The sequence below is a fragment of the Polypterus senegalus genome, chromosome 10, assembly GCF_016835505.1.
Source record: "Polypterus senegalus isolate Bchr_013 chromosome 10, ASM1683550v1, whole genome shotgun sequence".
Classification (NCBI taxonomy): Eukaryota; Metazoa; Chordata; class Cladistia; order Polypteriformes; family Polypteridae; genus Polypterus; species Polypterus senegalus.
Genome location: NC_053163.1, coordinates 126,735,835 through 126,752,538, shown reverse-complemented (window position 1 = coordinate 126,752,538; position 16,704 = coordinate 126,735,835). Strand labels below are relative to the sequence as shown.

The 16,704-nt window shown below is 37.8% G+C and overlaps 1 protein-coding gene across 1 annotated transcript; it reads right to left on the bottom strand.

Moving 5' to 3' along the window:
* Nucleotides 1–3,121: 3,121 nt before the first annotated feature.
* On the bottom strand, nucleotides 3,122–11,623 carry LOC120537541 (high mobility group protein B3-like). Its single transcript, XM_039766561.1, has 5 exons — nucleotides 11,525–11,623; nucleotides 9,155–9,318; nucleotides 8,927–9,063; nucleotides 4,471–4,645; nucleotides 3,122–3,912 (listed from the first exon to the last, which is right to left on the bottom strand). The coding sequence occupies exons 2-5, from the start codon at nucleotides 9,302–9,304 to the stop codon at nucleotides 3,742–3,744; spliced, it is 633 nt and encodes a 210-aa protein (XP_039622495.1). The 5' UTR covers nucleotides 9,305–9,318; nucleotides 11,525–11,623; the 3' UTR covers nucleotides 3,122–3,741.
* Between the last annotated feature and the right edge of the window lie 5,081 nt (nucleotides 11,624–16,704).

The following is a 16,704-nucleotide window of genomic DNA, read 5'->3' as shown; positions in this document are numbered from 1 at the left end:
AGCAACTGCATTTACAGGAGTCTTGAGAAACATGGGAAAACCAAGTTTAACAAGACATGTTTTGGCACAGTACTCGATTAATAAAAGCCATTGCTGACACTCTTTTAAACTGCTACTTTGACAGCAAAGCTGTGAGAAAGAATAAAAAGGTAAAGACAAATCCAAAGAAAATAATGGCAAAGGACAACCAAGAGCAAAATAAGCCACAATGTACAGTACACTTACAGAAATTACCTCAGACCCATTAGCTGTCCAGTACTCTGCATGAAACAGAAGGTGACGGCTGACAAATAGGTTTCCGCATCTAAACTCACATTGAAGTGCATGAAATGAAAGTATTGTCCATCTCTTTGGCAATTCATTGCATCTTCTAGTGAGTAAAGGATGTTCATTTTCTAAGGAAAAGAATCTATTGGCACATGGAATTACAGTGCATCCGGAAGGTATTCACAGCACATCACTTTTTCCACATTTTATGTTACAGCCTTATTCCAAAATGGATTCAATTCATTTTTTTCCTCAGAATTCTACACACAACACCCCATAATGACAATGTGAAAAAAGTTTACTATTTAAATTTATTAAAAATAAAAAAACTGAGAAATCACATGTACATAAGTATTCACAGCCTTTGCTCAATACTTTGTCGATGCACCTTTGGCAGCAATTACAGCCTCAAGTCTTTTTGAATATGATGCCACAAGCTTGGCACACCTATCCTTGGCCAGTTTCACCCATTCCTCTTTGCAGCACCTCTCAAGCTCCATCAGGTTGGATGGGAAGTGTCGGTGCACAGCCATTTTAAGATCTCTCCAGAGATGTTCAATTGGATTCAAGTCTGGCCTCTGGCTGGGCCACTCAAGCACATTCACAGAGTTGTCCTGAAGCCACTCCTTTGATATCTTGGCTGTGTGCTTAGGGTCGTTGTCCTGCTGAAAGATGAACCGTCACCGCAGTCTGAGGTCAAGAGCGCTCTGGAGCAGGTTTTCATCCAGGATGTCTCTGTACATTGCTGCAGTCATCTTTCCCTTAATCCGGACTAGTCTCCCAGTTCCTGCCGCTGAAAAACATCCCAACAGCATGATGCTGCCACCACCATGCTTCACTGTAGGGATGGTATTGGCCTGGTTTCCTCCAAATGTGACGCCTGGCATTCACACCAAAGAGTTAAATTTTTGTCTCATCAGACCAGAGAATTTTGCTTCTCATGGTCTGAGAATCCTTCAGGTGCCTTTTGGCAAACTCCAGGTGGGCTGCCATGTGCCTTTTACTAAGGAGTGGCTTTCGTCTGGCCACTCTACTATACAGGCCTGATTGGTGCAGAGATGGTTGTCCTTCTGGAAGGTTCTCCTCTTTCCACAGAGAGGCAGAGTGACCATCGGGTTCTCCCCTGATTGCCTAGTTTAGATGGCCGGCCAGCTCTAAGAAGAGTCCTGGTGGTTTTGAACATCTTCCACTTATGGATGGAGGCCACTGTGCTCATTGGGACCATCTAAGTAGCAGACATTTTTTTGTAACCTTCCCCAGATTTGTGCCTCGAGGTAATCCGGTCTCTGAGGTCTATAATTCCTTTGACTTCATGCTTGGTTTGTGCTCTAACATGAACTGTCTACTGTGGGACCTTTTATAGACAGGTGTGCGCCTTTCCAAATTGTGTCTAATCAACTGAATTTACCACAGGTGAACTCCAATTAAGCTGTAGAAACTGATCAGGGGAAACAGGATGCACCTGAGCTCAATTCTGAGCTTCATGGCAAAGGCTGTGACTACTTAAGTACATGTGCTTTCTCAATTTTTATTTTTAAATTTGCAAAAACCTCAAGTAACTTACTTTTTTTACCATTGTCATTATAGGTTGTTGTGTGCAGAATTGAGGAAAAAAATGAATTTAATCCATTTTGGAATAAGGCTGTAACAAAACGTGGAAAAAGTGATGCGCTGTGAATACTTTCCAGATGCACTGTATACAAATATGACATTTTAACCCTTGCAACAGCAACTGCCAACAAAATACTGTAGTATGCACTCCAGAATTAAAAAACCAAGTGCCATTATGAACATTTCTGCACATCATTTCTCTGACACTAACATGGAGAACTTTCAGCCAACAAGTTTAGCAAGAAAAGGCACTGAAACTTTTATAACAGCAACACACCTGTACAATGCCACATTTTGAAAATTTCTGATCAAGCTGTCATTCTTTACATTTTCTTGGTTTAGTCATTCCAGTCTGCATTCAGACCAAAGTGTGTACACATGTACATCCTCCAGCTTCTATTTATAGATAGAGCTTCTGTAAACAGCTAAATATACCCCTGGGAACAAAAAGTTCCATCTATTCATCCCTTCCAACACATGCACCATTAACCAAGGTATTAATTACTCCGTTTAAGTAGCAAAATGCGATTCCTCAACACCATTTGAGCCAATCATTTACATTTAGTTAATGCAACAGATACACAATTGGTTGCACCCCCTCCCCCCCCCCAAAAAAACTGGTACATCGGTGGGTGAAGTGACTTGTGCCGAGCCCTACAATTCCAGAAACTCGAGGGTTGAATCTCAAAGCCTTAACCACAGTGTCACATGGCCTGCCAACAGTCAACCTTTGGCAGAGTGTTAAGGCAGACATGGGCTCGACAGTGAAGTAAAAACTGAGAATTGTGTTTTGCATGGAGAGCAACAGCAAAGTGTAAGAGGAATAGCTACAGCATTAAGACTGGACTAAGCCTTTTCATTTTGTCCTGCAATTAAAAGGAGACTCCAGAGCATGGACAGTGAGCGAGCCTATGTTTATTATAGAAGCTCACAACTTAACTTGAAGACAGATGAGCAAACTTTGTGCAAAGTCAAGGGAATATGTTCAGCAGCAGAAACATTAATACCACATATGCATACGGATAGGTAGAACCAACCAAAAACACACTTCAATCACTTTTGAAAATTCCAATTGTGTTCTGCAAGAATTGTTACTTAGCTCTAACAAGAAAGCATGTACCAATACCATGCCTTGTACATTAAAATTTTGCACAAAAGTGCCTTCTGCAGGAGTTCTTAGACCAAGTCAGCAGTTGCAGCCAGTTTAAGAACCATTGTCAAACAGTAAAGGGTCACTCAGACATAAAAATGTAATACTGTTTATTAACTTCAAAAACATCAGCATTCTAACATACAAAATGAATTCAGTTGAAGTCTCAAGTACAGAACTTTCATGAATGGCTATTTGAACATTTCCTGAACCCAAGCTTCAGCAGAATGCTAGCTCACTATATACAAAAGATCTACACTAAACTTGATGTAGTGTAAACGGACAACCAATCTTATTTCAAGGAGCTTACTGAAAGTCATCACCTTCAACTCAAAGCAAGCACTGTAATATTGAGTCTCAACTAGGTCTGTACAATTTAAAACCAAATCTAGACCATATACAGTTACACACCACCTTACAAATTAAAATACAAGGCTAGAATTTAAATGCTTTCTGTTACAACCAGCAAAATACATAGTGAGGAGAACACTTGGAAATTTTAGTCTTAAGACATATATATATATACATATGACTGCTCTCAGGGGCACTTGATATACATCAGAATTACTAACTTGCTTCATGTCGCTGCTGCATTAGTTACAAAACTGCAAGTGATGCAACAGTTTTAGCTTTATCTAGACAGCACTGTCCACAGACAAAATGGACTTGATAAATCACCCATGTTTCCCCTACTCTACAGCAATCATGCCACTTTAATCTTCAATATCTTCCTCTTCATCCTCATCTTCGTCCTCCTCTTCCTCATCCTGGTCATCATCTTCGTCCTCATCATCATCATCTTCCTCTGGTTTCTTTTTAGGTGCTGCCTTTGCAGCCCCCTTCCCACCATCTACCTTTCCTTTAGATTTGTATTCAGCTACATCCTGCACATTGAAAGAAACCAAGTGAGAAAGACAAAATTTAAGACACAAAATTGCCTAAAAAACCAAAACAAAACTGCATACATTGAACAGGTGTAGACACATTTGGGCAAATGCCAAATAGACTGAACAAATTTAAAACGTTTAAACATCAGCCTCTTTTTAGGACTATTCCATAGCAGTGTTCAATTAGAGAACTATGGGCTAGAAGGGCCTGGTGATTAAAGATTAATTTCACCTCAACTGGTAAAATGATTTGTGGAACTAAATTTATACCCCTTTAAAGCTGCTTCCACACATTTTACTGTAGGTAGAGAATGGAATAATCTGCTCAGTTGTAGTCCTCTAGCCCTCACACTCATTGGGCACATGAGCCAACATGTACTTAAATGGTTGCAGAACATTCTAACGTGAAGTTTAGACAGAAACACTCCATTGATATAGTAAAGTGAAACCAAAACATACTTTAGGATGCCAGAAGTGGCACAAAACAGTCTTACAGCAATTAGATTAAAAACCTGCAAGTTTAAAATTGCTTCCTGTCAAGTTGAAAGATCATACCTTTTCATATTTCTCCTTTAGCTTAGCTGCCTTGTTCACATAAGGTTGCTTTGCTGCATCGTTAAGGTTGTTCCACATCTCGCCAAGTTTTTTTGCTACATCACCAATGGAGAGACTGGGGTTTGCACTTTTGATTTTAGGACGCTGCTCAGAGCAGAAAATGAAGAATCCAGACCTTTAAAAAAAAAAAAAAAGTTTTAACTACAACAGCTTTACACTACTGAGAAAAGTTACTGTCCTCTTAAACCTTTTGATAAACTTAAATACTTCCAATAAATGCCTGGATCCAAAGTCCTCATTTTGAAGATGAGATCAGGCAGCCAAGTTCTGTTTATCAGCCGCCACTTCATAATTGAGTGGTTAGTTTACCTTTAGTAAAGCTTACAGCCAGACTCCTTCACAAGCTAGTGCAGAGCAGTGGGCAAAAAAACTCATCTACAAGTGTGTGCAGCAGTTTTTCCCTAAAAAACTTCAAGCTCTAGATGCATTAGTCCGATCCAAGGTTTAAAAAGACCAGGACAGAATTAGACGCATACTGTTCAACGCTAAGACCTTCTCATTAAATGAGAAACTAGTCACTCAGATTTTCCTTTTATTACAGTGCTTTAACATACCAAACTTTTACAAGCCTCAAACATGCCATGTCCATCAAGCATCCCCAGTCTTGTTTTTGGTTTGAAAGTAGTTATTTAAAACAGTGAGATGTAATATTTTTTTATGCCACCATTTAAAATATTGCTGCATCTCTAAAGAGAAAGTAGACTGGACTGACAACCATGCTTTTCCAGGAAAGTTTGCAATAGGCTTTTTATTCTGAATGCCGAGAGACACCCTACCTTTGCCCATTGGGAACTTTGGCAGGGTGTGGGGAGAAGGACCAAAGAAACAAGTATCCCTTCAACCTGTGTGCTTCTACACTTTGCTTACTATTCTCAGTCTGTCAGTCTTACTAACCAACCTCTATTCCCATCTTAAAGCTGCCCTGCCTTTATCTGACAGCAAGGCAAAACACAAGTTTGCACTGCAGGAGATCAGTAGAGTGTTGCAGTCAGCACCTATGCAATGGTGTTAAGCGATTTACCGACCCCAAAAGTGTAGCAGTGCAGACACTAGGGATTTTAAGGGTTTAATTCAATGACAGCTGCTAGAGTACCATGGATTTTATTTTTAATCAGTTCTTCCTTGGCTGCCACTGTAGCCATTCCCATGAATTTAAAAAGTACATTACATGCAACATTCACAACCCACCCAAGGGTGGGGGTGTGTATTAGATATCTAACTTTGACAGCCCTAAGGTGTAGGTTCTCCAGTGGGAAACCAAGTACTGGACAATGTGAAATACAAAGTAGAAACTCTTGAAGCCCAAGATAGACCAGCAATATACAGAGAGCCATAACCAATGCACTGGCTAACCTTGATCAAGAATGCTTCTGGAGTCAAGTGAAAAATAGTCTCTGCTTGAAAGAATGCAATAAACTCCCAAGCAAACATTCTTGCACAAGTCAGGATATGAATAAAATGTTTTCTAGCATATGTCTAGAGTGCTGTAGTGGTCTTCACACTGTACCAAACAATTATATCCCCCAAATATTTAGCACAAGCTCAATAGGGGACTTCATTAAAACTGCTCTAGTTTCAGATGTTAAACATGAGAAATCACACGGGCAAAGCAATCTACTTTTAAAAATACTGGAAACTATTCGAATTGAAGCATGTTATTCTATAGTACCAGGTTTCACTCAATTACTTTTATATTTTTTTAAAAGGAAATTCTCCTGCAGGGTAATCTATGCACCACCATGTTTAAGAATTACAGTAAACAAGCCTTTTATTGGGATTACCAAGTGCATTTTATATTTTAAATGCACGAGTTCTGAGAGGTTAGCATTTTACTTGCAGTGCTGAAGATCTTAATACAGCAACAATCTGCTAACAGGTTTTTGCTCATTTTGGGATTGCAGAAGCATACAAATCAACCAACCAAAGCCCCCTAGACCAGCCACATTTCAAGGCCCATAGATCAGCCAGACCCATACCTTGAAAACTTTAGGGTCCTTCATCAAAATAGGGCAGTTTGTAAAATGTTGAATAAATGATTAAAGTTCTAAAAATACCCCCATTAAGATACATTATAAAACAGACTAGCCAGATTTATATCCAACACGATGTGGCTCCAGTGTCCACTTGTGGAAACCAATATTTAAAAAAAAAAAAAAGTAGAACTTAAAGTTTGATAAACGTAATTGTTCTATTTATTCCAAGATGAAATTCCAATGCTTTGAAAAATTTTAAAATTTTACAGGTCCATTCACTGGACTACCATGATTAGAACACTAGTAAAGTTATCAGCAAAAACCAATCTGAAAAAGATCAGTTGTGGTCAGCCACACCGTAAATTTAGTTGTGCTCCTTTAGTTATGGTGTGCCAGAGTTTTTGCAGTAAACCTCCAGCAGCATAACCAAAACAGCAAATTAAGGCACATTTTAGCAGAGAGCTTAGCCTTTACATTAAGGGAATCAGAAGTAATCCTGCACAAATTAGACAAGGAAAAAAATTAAATGAATTAAGGTGGTTCTTTAAAACAGCTTTATGGATACATGTGCACATGTTAATGTACTTCAAAGAAATTTTACTTTAGTATTAAAGGTCAGTTAAAAAGCCTACAGAATGTTAAGTGAACAGTTACTTTTATAATTAACCTATAGAAGGGTTGTATTTGTTGTACACAAGGTTATGCTAGAGCTTAGCATAAAAGGAAAAAAGCAAGCGAGTCAGATCAAGTTAACCTGAAACCCCCAATACCACTGCAGTGCAAGCAACTAGGAACAATAAAGCATGAAAAAGTTCTAAGTTCTGCACTATAACTGAAACCATTTGATCTTGGCACTCCAGTTAACAGTACCTTGTAACTATACCTACAGTTTTACTATTCAGTAGCAGTATTACCCTTGTCCTAAGGGATCAAGGATCATGCATATAAAAAGAATCCGTATAATACTGAAAAAAAGAATTGGTGAAAGCTATGGCCACCTGGAACTATAACCAGTGGCTGGTAATAGGCATGTGCAGAAGTAAACTTCAAGCTTAAGGCAGCTACTTTATGGATCCAACAGAGGCCCAACCTAACTTTAAAGGGAAAACACATCTTTAAAAGATGTTCATTGGGACCATCATGGGAAAAAACCTGAAAACATGGTTAAGAAATTCCTACATTTAAAGTTCAGACATCACTTAGCGTTGAGTGTTTAAACAGCTAATGTTGTTCAATGGTAAATACACTGGAGTTATTTGGGGGCTGAGGTTAGGACAGAAAGGGGTGCCCCACCAAAAAAACCACACTGCTGGTCATCTGTGTTCTACTCCGACATCTTATCTGGCTACAATACACCATGCTAATTACATTCAAGACTGTATCAACTTGTAAATTCTCTATTAAATCAAATCATACTATGATCTGATGTACTCAAACACATACCACAAACTGAACAAGCATCTCCCTAAAGTAAAGACTCAAAATAATGTTGCCAGTTTTTCCAAACATTATGGTTGCAAATATACCAGGTAACCCACTTATGCAACTCTGAGAAACTAAGAGAGTGCATTAAAATGGAGCATCTACATGTTTTAGCAGTATTTGTAAACCACTGGGCCTGGCAGCCACCAATGACCACCAACAGAACTGAGCTCAAAGTTGGGACGCATCAATTCCCCAACCCCAAGTGGTATGCAAAAGGCACTTAAATGGAAAAGTGCATGTTGACTCTAGAATGAGTGGACACACTATCGCCATCTCCAAAACTGTTTCACAACCTTTCTGGTATCAATTCCATTAATCAGACTTTACAACCAGTGACACTACTTGTCACTCCATCCTCAAGGCTTTCCATGAGGTTAAGTGGGTAAAAATGAGAACTGTTTATTTGAACAGCTTAAGATCAGACATTCCCATTTTTTCCAGCATACATTTTTATAAAACTGGTCTGTGCAACAAGGAGACCAACTAGTCAATCTTGCTTGGTCAGGTAATAGAAGCATAAATCCACTACTGTATATTGCTGCATGAACCCAATGAGTCTAGGCAGTAAAGCATTAGAGTTGGGTTATACTTCATCTAGAAATATACATCACAGTGGCACATCCAAATGCATAATCAGAAATTAACACAATGCACAGATTAACAGTACCAGCAAAAATAAAGGCGAGACGAGTGTTGACCTTATGAATTTTGCAGTTTACACCCTTATTAGCTGCCAAGCTGTCCCAATACAAAATCCAAATATTAAGACCTGTAAGTACATGTCAAAGAATTTAGGGGTTTAGCATGAAAATATCCACATGTATAGCCGAACTGTGTACACTGATACAAGTACAGTCTAAATAGTACCACAAGCATCACTGCATACACATTAGAAATAAGACATTTAGCATATTTTTGAACTTCAAGAAATAACTTACGGTGGTCTTTTAGGTGCATTGGGATCTTTCTTCTTTTTGCCCTTTGCGGGCTGGTAATCCTTCATCTCATTGTCATATCTAGCTTTGTCTTGCTTAGCCAAATCGTCAAACTTAGACTTCTCCTTACCAGACATTGTCTGGGGGGTGAGGGAAGGGGAAAAAAAAAAAGCAAAAGCAAACAAGTTAACTGGGGTTAAATAAACAAATTTTACCACAAAAAAAAATTACCTTCCACCTGACTGAACACTTCTTTGAGAATTCAGCAAAGTTTACTGGAACATCAGGGTTTTTCTTTTTGTGCTCCTCACGACAGGTTTGAACAAAATATGCATATGCAGACATTTTGCCCTTGGGCTTCTTAGGGTCTCCTTTAGCCATTTTGACAGATTTACCTATATGGTTGGGGGAAGACAAAAGTTTAAAATGCTCCTCACAAATACCTACTTAATCTGAAAAAATGTCAAAAACCTACAAAACTGACACTTGTATGTCATCAGCCTTGGTCATACACAATAGGAATGTTGGCTTTTAAAAGCAGGACAGGATTCTACAGCAAAAAGCAGGGCACAATGCACATGTAGTCATCAATAAACATGCAGCTTTCAAGTAAGAGAACCCCAGCACACACACGGAGTAAATTCAGAAGACTCATGGGGCACTGGTGTGGCAACTCTAACCAATTCTACTGTGACACCTCTGTCAATGTAATGATTAAAAATGTTCAGCTTTGACAGCCAGTTTTTTCCACTGAGCATCTCTACAAGAAAATTACATCTCGTTGACAACCTTATCTTAAACAAGTTGAACCACAATATAGCATAATAGTTTCTCTAGATTAAAGTGCATCATAACGTGCAATTAAACATTCACATAGGACTCCAAAGGTGAACAGTAGATGAAGCTCCATATGCTTTAAAGTAAACCATGAAGTCCATAAAATTTCGCCAGGACAGATACTCTGACAGAATTCTCTTTAAAAAAAAAAAAAAAAAAAAAAAAAGTCGGAATCTACAGACTGGTAGCGTCAGTTTAAGGCTCACCCTAATCACAAGTTATAATTTGAAACCAAATTCCAATAATTTCCAAACCTATTTTTGAACGAAACTTTTACACCATATAGGTTAACATCGTACTGCATTTATATGTAAATACCAGGGATACCTATGCTTGGAAAGCGTACAATGAGACGCAAGTCATTAAGACAAAAAAAAAAATATAAAAATAACGAAGCGCTTTATAACCTGTTCGTTTAAAGCTTTCGATAGCGTTTCTTGACTTATTAATTTTTCTACTGCACATATCGCACCAAACCCGATGTTCAGCACCGGGTCTACATTTGCTGCAGTTGAGTACACAACTCGCAGCTTCAATTAACTAAAATGGAGTCTGTGCATAGAACTGCAGGGAGGCTTAAACCGGCCGCTTTGTTAAAGTCCCACCCCATTCCAAGATTACTAGACCGATTTCTGATCATGTCGCTTCAAATAGAGTGAAACCGACGGAGTAAAACGACTCGGGGGAAAGAGGGGGGAAAAAAAAAGCCGTCAACGCAGACTAAATCATTTCCGCACATCAATGCGGTAATGGGATTGTTGCAGCCAAGATGCAAGGCCTGGCGGCCAGTCGTTTGGCGCAGTGCTGTGTGTAACAAAGACTATGCGCCAGCCATTAACTCAGCCAATCACTTCGCGAAGCTGAGGTGGGGGAGGCGAACAGGAGAGCACGACACTCAGAACTGGAAAAAAGCGGATATCAATATTTTGACGTAAGTATAGGAAGCTGGTGCTATGTGAAAACAAAGGCAGCCGTTCGTGGACGCGCATCCGCGCGCGCGCGCACCCCTCCTGCTCGGGCTGAGCCACGCTCCTCGTAAAGGGCTTTAATCGCCAGCCATTTTAACGAAGAGAAGCAAGGAATGTGGATTATCTGTTACAATCCCCGCACATTACATTAAAAAAAAGCGTTAGCTCCAATGGCAGACTAGCCATAGAGATCTATTAAAGGAAGGAAAAACACATATGCACGACCGTGAACATAAACCGACCAAGGGTAAAAAGATGCTGTGTGCGTCCTCCGTTCTCGTCTTGTTCTCGCATGGAGACGTATTGCCCGCCATATTACTATTACAGCAGCACGAGTAGCAGCGAAAACCGGCTTTATTGGAGGAAAAAAAAGAGGCATACCATAACAACCCTGTACCGGATTTACCTTAACTCAAAACATCTACGTTATAGAATATTTGACGGAAAATGTATAATGCAACTATGTTAAAAAAAGAAAAAAAATGCATAGTAGCAAAAATAAGAGAATAAATTACACAGTTCAGTGCGTTTGGAAACCACAGCTCGTTTATCATTGCTATAAAGCACTACCTTAAAAAGGGTTTATATAAAAAAAAACACAACAGACTAAAATTAGCCGTAATAGCAAAGAAACAGTCATCTCTTTACCTTACAGGTAGTTACAAAAAAAAATACAACCGACTTAATTTGTCCGTCACTTTATATAACACTTATATAAATTTCATTCTAATGTAAAGACCATTTAGATGCGACATAAAATTAATCCCTACACTCAAATCCCCAATGGTGCACGTACCTGTATTGTTAGCTTGAGTGGAAACGCTGAACCTCGCTGTTCGCTTTAACACTACACAGCCTCGCGCTAGCTGAATACGAGAGCGGTCTGATTGGCTAGCTGAAATCTCGGTTTAAAACAGCCTCCATTTGCCCTCATTGGGCAATTACTTTATTGATATTCATAAGAGCCGATAATCATTGGCTGTAAAGGAATAAGGGTCATCACGCTTTCAAAAAAAGACCCGCCTAAAAGTTTTGCAAACATAAACACGAGTTGGGGAAAGTTCGCTTTGCGGGACGATGTAGAATAGAAGCGGTTTGTACCCAAATGAAAGCGTTGTTCTTTTTCTCCTTTGTGGTAAGCAGAGCCACTAGCATTACGAAAAAAATCATTCGAGGATTACATTTTGGTAAAAAAAAGTTGATATTTTTGCGGAATGCAATCGTTATCCGTTTACCGTGGATGATGTGGCTTTAGTGTGACTGTAAATCTTTTCCTGCGCGGTACGTGCACTTATTGATTATCTGGTGTTTACTTTTCACTGTCAAAATACGGATTATGCTATGTTTATAGATTTATTTTAGCTACAGTTAAAATTGAATTATACCAAATTCAATCAAGCCAAAGAGCATATCTTTTTCATTTACTCAGGTATGATTTTGCAAAGTTTCTTACTCTCGCCATACTTCACCCTCAATTTACTTTTGGTATCCTTCTTGAAAAGAAATACCTTGTACGGAAAGAGTTATGTCCATTTATTTTAAATGTATATCTCAGCTCATCTAATTTAAATACGTATTTGAGTAGTTTGCATATGAAATTTAACTCCATGATACTTCAATCAAATGGGAGGTTCTGAAAACAGTGGGAACAAATGTAAAATAACCAAATGTTCAAATTCAAGTTTATCTGCTATGTGTACAGAGTAACACGACAACAAAGACCCACCCCAAAAAGAGTAAACATTGTATTTAAAAAATCTGAAGTTTAAATGCCCCAATTTGGTGTGTTTGTAAGAAATGTAATGATTTACTTCATGAGGTAGACGTACATAATAAAAAACACATTTCAAGATATTTAAAATATTACAATGTGTGCTGTAGTGTAAATGTTTAAAGTCTAAATATTCTCATTCTAACAAAGAATTTGTCAATTTTCACCCTTTTTTTAGAGGTCTGTAGAGGGCAAGATTACTAATAAAATGATCAAAAATAACATATTTGTAATCACTGACCTCAGAATAATCTTAAACGTTACCCCATATGTTTATGTTTGAAATTTGGCATTTTTACCCTTCAGGGAGTGATTTGTAGAGGGCTAGGACCACTGGTACAGAATCAGATATCAAAAATATCATATTCATGATTAACAACATCAAAATAGCATTTAATGTCACTCCACATGCCATTATTACCATTCCCCATTTTTTCACAGTTTTGTAAAAATGAGTAACTTTGACTCCTTGTATGCCATTAGAGGGTGAACCCTTGGGGTCAGTTGATGTGGCATGCACAGGTTCAAGTCTTTCTGATCATTTTTGCTAAAGACAGTTACTGGTTTACGCTTAGTTGTAAGGGTGTCATTGCCTGCACAAAACATGGTGCAGAAACGGCATAAAAATTAGCATTTATTTTGGAGGTAGAGAGCCAAAAATAGGGGGTTACTCCAAAAGGCTTGGCATCTTACATAACTAGAAATCAAATCGAGTCAAACGGTATATAATATGTGGGTGTTTTGTCATAGTGGTGAGTCAGAAGTCACAGGACAAAAAAAAAAAAACTAAGTGATTTTAAAGTGTTCTTAAGTGATTCTCTTGAACACAATAATCATAGACCATATATATTTGCTAACATTTATATTTTACATACACATATAGTGTTTTATATTTATGTATAATATTTGTCATCATGATTGGCTGTTCATTAAGCTGCCTGTTTCTGGACAGACGTTGGTACTGAATCAACTGGTGCAAGTGCCAGTGGGTCTGTATTATTTAGAAGGAGGAAGGAGTGTGCAGGATTGCTGAGGTCTTTAATGATACTGTTTGCCTTTCTACAGCATTGAATACAGGGTATTTCCTGAACAGAAGGCACCTGGATAAGGGAAGTAGGCATAAATGGGAGAGTAAGGTTTTACAGATTGAATGTAACAGTTTAGAACACAATAGCATATTCATTTACACATTGATATGAACAATAGCCAGACATATCTGTGTGATATGAATGTTTTCATCTTTCTTATAATCAGTACATTGTAACAATGATATATAGTATATGTTACTGAATAAATATATCTTAATCATGGCAGCATGTAGCACTGTGGTTAGCACTACTGCATCATGGATCCAGTGCCCTGGCTTTGAATCCTGTGCCTGTTCATCGTCTGTGTGAAATTAGTACATGTCTGAGGAGTTTACTTTTGGGTATTTTGATTTTCCTAACACATCCCCAAAGAAATGAAAGTTAGTAGGCCAGTTGTAGATCCCAATTTGTCCCTGTGGGAGTGTGAGTTTGGGTGTGCACCGGAGTAGGTCCTGTGATCAAGTGGCGCCCTGTCAAGGTTGTTTTCTGCTGTACACCCTGCACTGGTAGAATAACTTCAGCCACACCCTCCTGCGACCCTAAATTGGATTAAGCAAGTAAAAAAATGCTCTGTTATGTTATGAACTGATTTGTTGCAATCTGGCAGACAGTGTCAACTTGTAGTTCCAGCTCTCACGCTAGTGCATTGAGTAACCTTGAGCATTTTGTGCAAGTTATTAGTAAATAAGCTGCACTGTAATGTTTATATGAGGGATAGTTTCCCCTGTAAAAGGAGTTATATATAGTAAAAACTGAATTGATATCTCGAAGACTGGTTACTAAGGATGATGGGCTATTTTTTCAGGAAAATATATACAATGATGCAGCTGGATCTCTGGAATTCTGTTGGATATTTCTTAAGTGGCTGCACAGTTTTGTCTTCTTTCATCAGTTTTTGTGCTCAGCTTAGACTACCATTTCACCAGTTATGGCCAAAATAACACTAAGTTGAGATTTGATAGTCCCCATAACATTGCTTTCATCTACATTGTGAAAGGTTCTATGTATCTTCTTTGTGTTGTCACTCTGATTGTTTACTGTTCTGGTGTAACTACATATCTGTTAATAACAAAGTGTAACATTCTCCAATCCATTTTATCCAATTCAAGGTCACTACAGTACTAGATGCAAGGCAGGAAAAAAACCCTGGACAGGATGGCAACCCATTGCAAGACTTACTCACACATGTGTGGTGCTAGTGTATTATCTGCAGTCAACCTGGCAAAATCGTCTTTCAAGGAAACCTGGATGAGCCAGGCAAAAAGCAAAGTGGCATAGAAAGAATGTATAACTCCTCACAGACAATGACCAAAAGCCAGATTAGAACCTTGGATACTGGATCCATGAGGTTGCAACACTAACCACTAGTAATTTTATTTGCTATAAGTATTTTGTAAAGTCTGTTTAGATTAAATGCATTTTTCTCTTGTACTACTATGGTGCAGTCTATGAAATGATCGTTTATTAAATCTCATTATGTTTCTATAACAACATTTTGCAGAAGTTTGTTGATTTATTCACCTTTAGAAACTTAATAATAATAATTCATTATATTTATATAGCACTTTTCTCAGTATTCAAAGCGCTATCCACACAGGCAGGAACTGGTAAGCGAACACACAATCTTCCACAGTCTCCTTACTGCAAAGCAGCAGCACTACCACTGTGCCACCTGTGAGGGCAATAATAATAATATTAAATAATAATAATAATAAACTTAATCATATTTTTTACATCATGGTTGAAAGGAAAAGAAGAATAGGAAAACAGCACTTCAGATGTTGGGCCTAAAGTACATATGGATCTTATGTTAATTAATCGATAAATTAAATCCTAATAATCTTAAAAATATAGTAGTTATTGTGGAGAAGTCTATTGTGTTGCAAAACCCCCTAGCAGCAGTGGCACCCCTATACAAGAAAGCAATAAGAATATAAAAAGCCAAATGGTTCTTTCATGTGTCTGTTGTTCACAGACTGACACAGAGTGAGCATATAGTGCTGTGAAGTTCTTTAGCAATCACGTATCCTGTTGATAAATAAAGTGTGCAGTACATGCTGTATTACACACTGCTGTTCTTTCAGATTAAAAATAAATAGCACATGCGATGCAACACTGAGATAATTAATTTACAGACTAGATTACGTTACACAGGCAATTTTATTCACTTTTTAGAATTGAGTTATTAGTGTTAGACTAGTAGAGGTTAAATTATGAACAGAGGGAAAATAAGTTATCAAGCACCTTTTGCTTTGGCTTTCATTCCATCTGATTATTTTCATTAACTGATTTGATTTTTCTCAAAATGTATGACGTGTCTGACATGGCAAGAAAGTATGGTGAACTTCAGTATTATTCATATACAGTAAATAATAAGTTGAAAGTTCATGCTAGATTAATGTATATTTTGTTGAAGATAGTCTGCTGTCTTTTATGTGATGCCTTTGCCTATAGTTACCATGCCTCATACCAAATTTCCCTAATGCAACAACAGAAAAATTAACTGAAGTTTTTAAGCAGATGTTTAGTTAGTTAAGTTAACATGATGCTGTGCTTCTCTGTCTCTACTCAGATATGCTGGAATATCTTTCATATAAGACACAGAAAGGAAGCCAAAATGAGCCCATCAAAAGCAGTGTAGAAGATGGTATTTACATATTCCATAATAAATGTGCAACTGTGTTTTATTCCTGGCTCTGACATTATGATTTTTCTACAGTTTATATTATATTCTGTTCAGTAGTAACAACAGTATCTTCATTAATGATGCTAAGTAACAGTGTTAAAGAGTTTTTTTTTGTGGTTGCTTGAAAGAGAATACTACTTTGCATTTCATTTTAGCTCTTAACCAGAGACTAAAACCTTCTTTTTATGTAAATACTTGAATAATGCGAAATTGCTTTCTTTTTTATGCATGTTGTTTTCCTTATCTAAAGTTATCCTATGTTATCCAAAGATGATATTTTGTAACATTCTGCAATTTTAAGTAAGTAAGTTACTGAGATTGAGACTGGAAAGCTATAAAACTATAACACAAGAAATGAACACACATCTACAAATTAAAAAGAGTAGTCATTTAACAGCTTGTGTAAGACATATTTTTTTATGGATTCACTT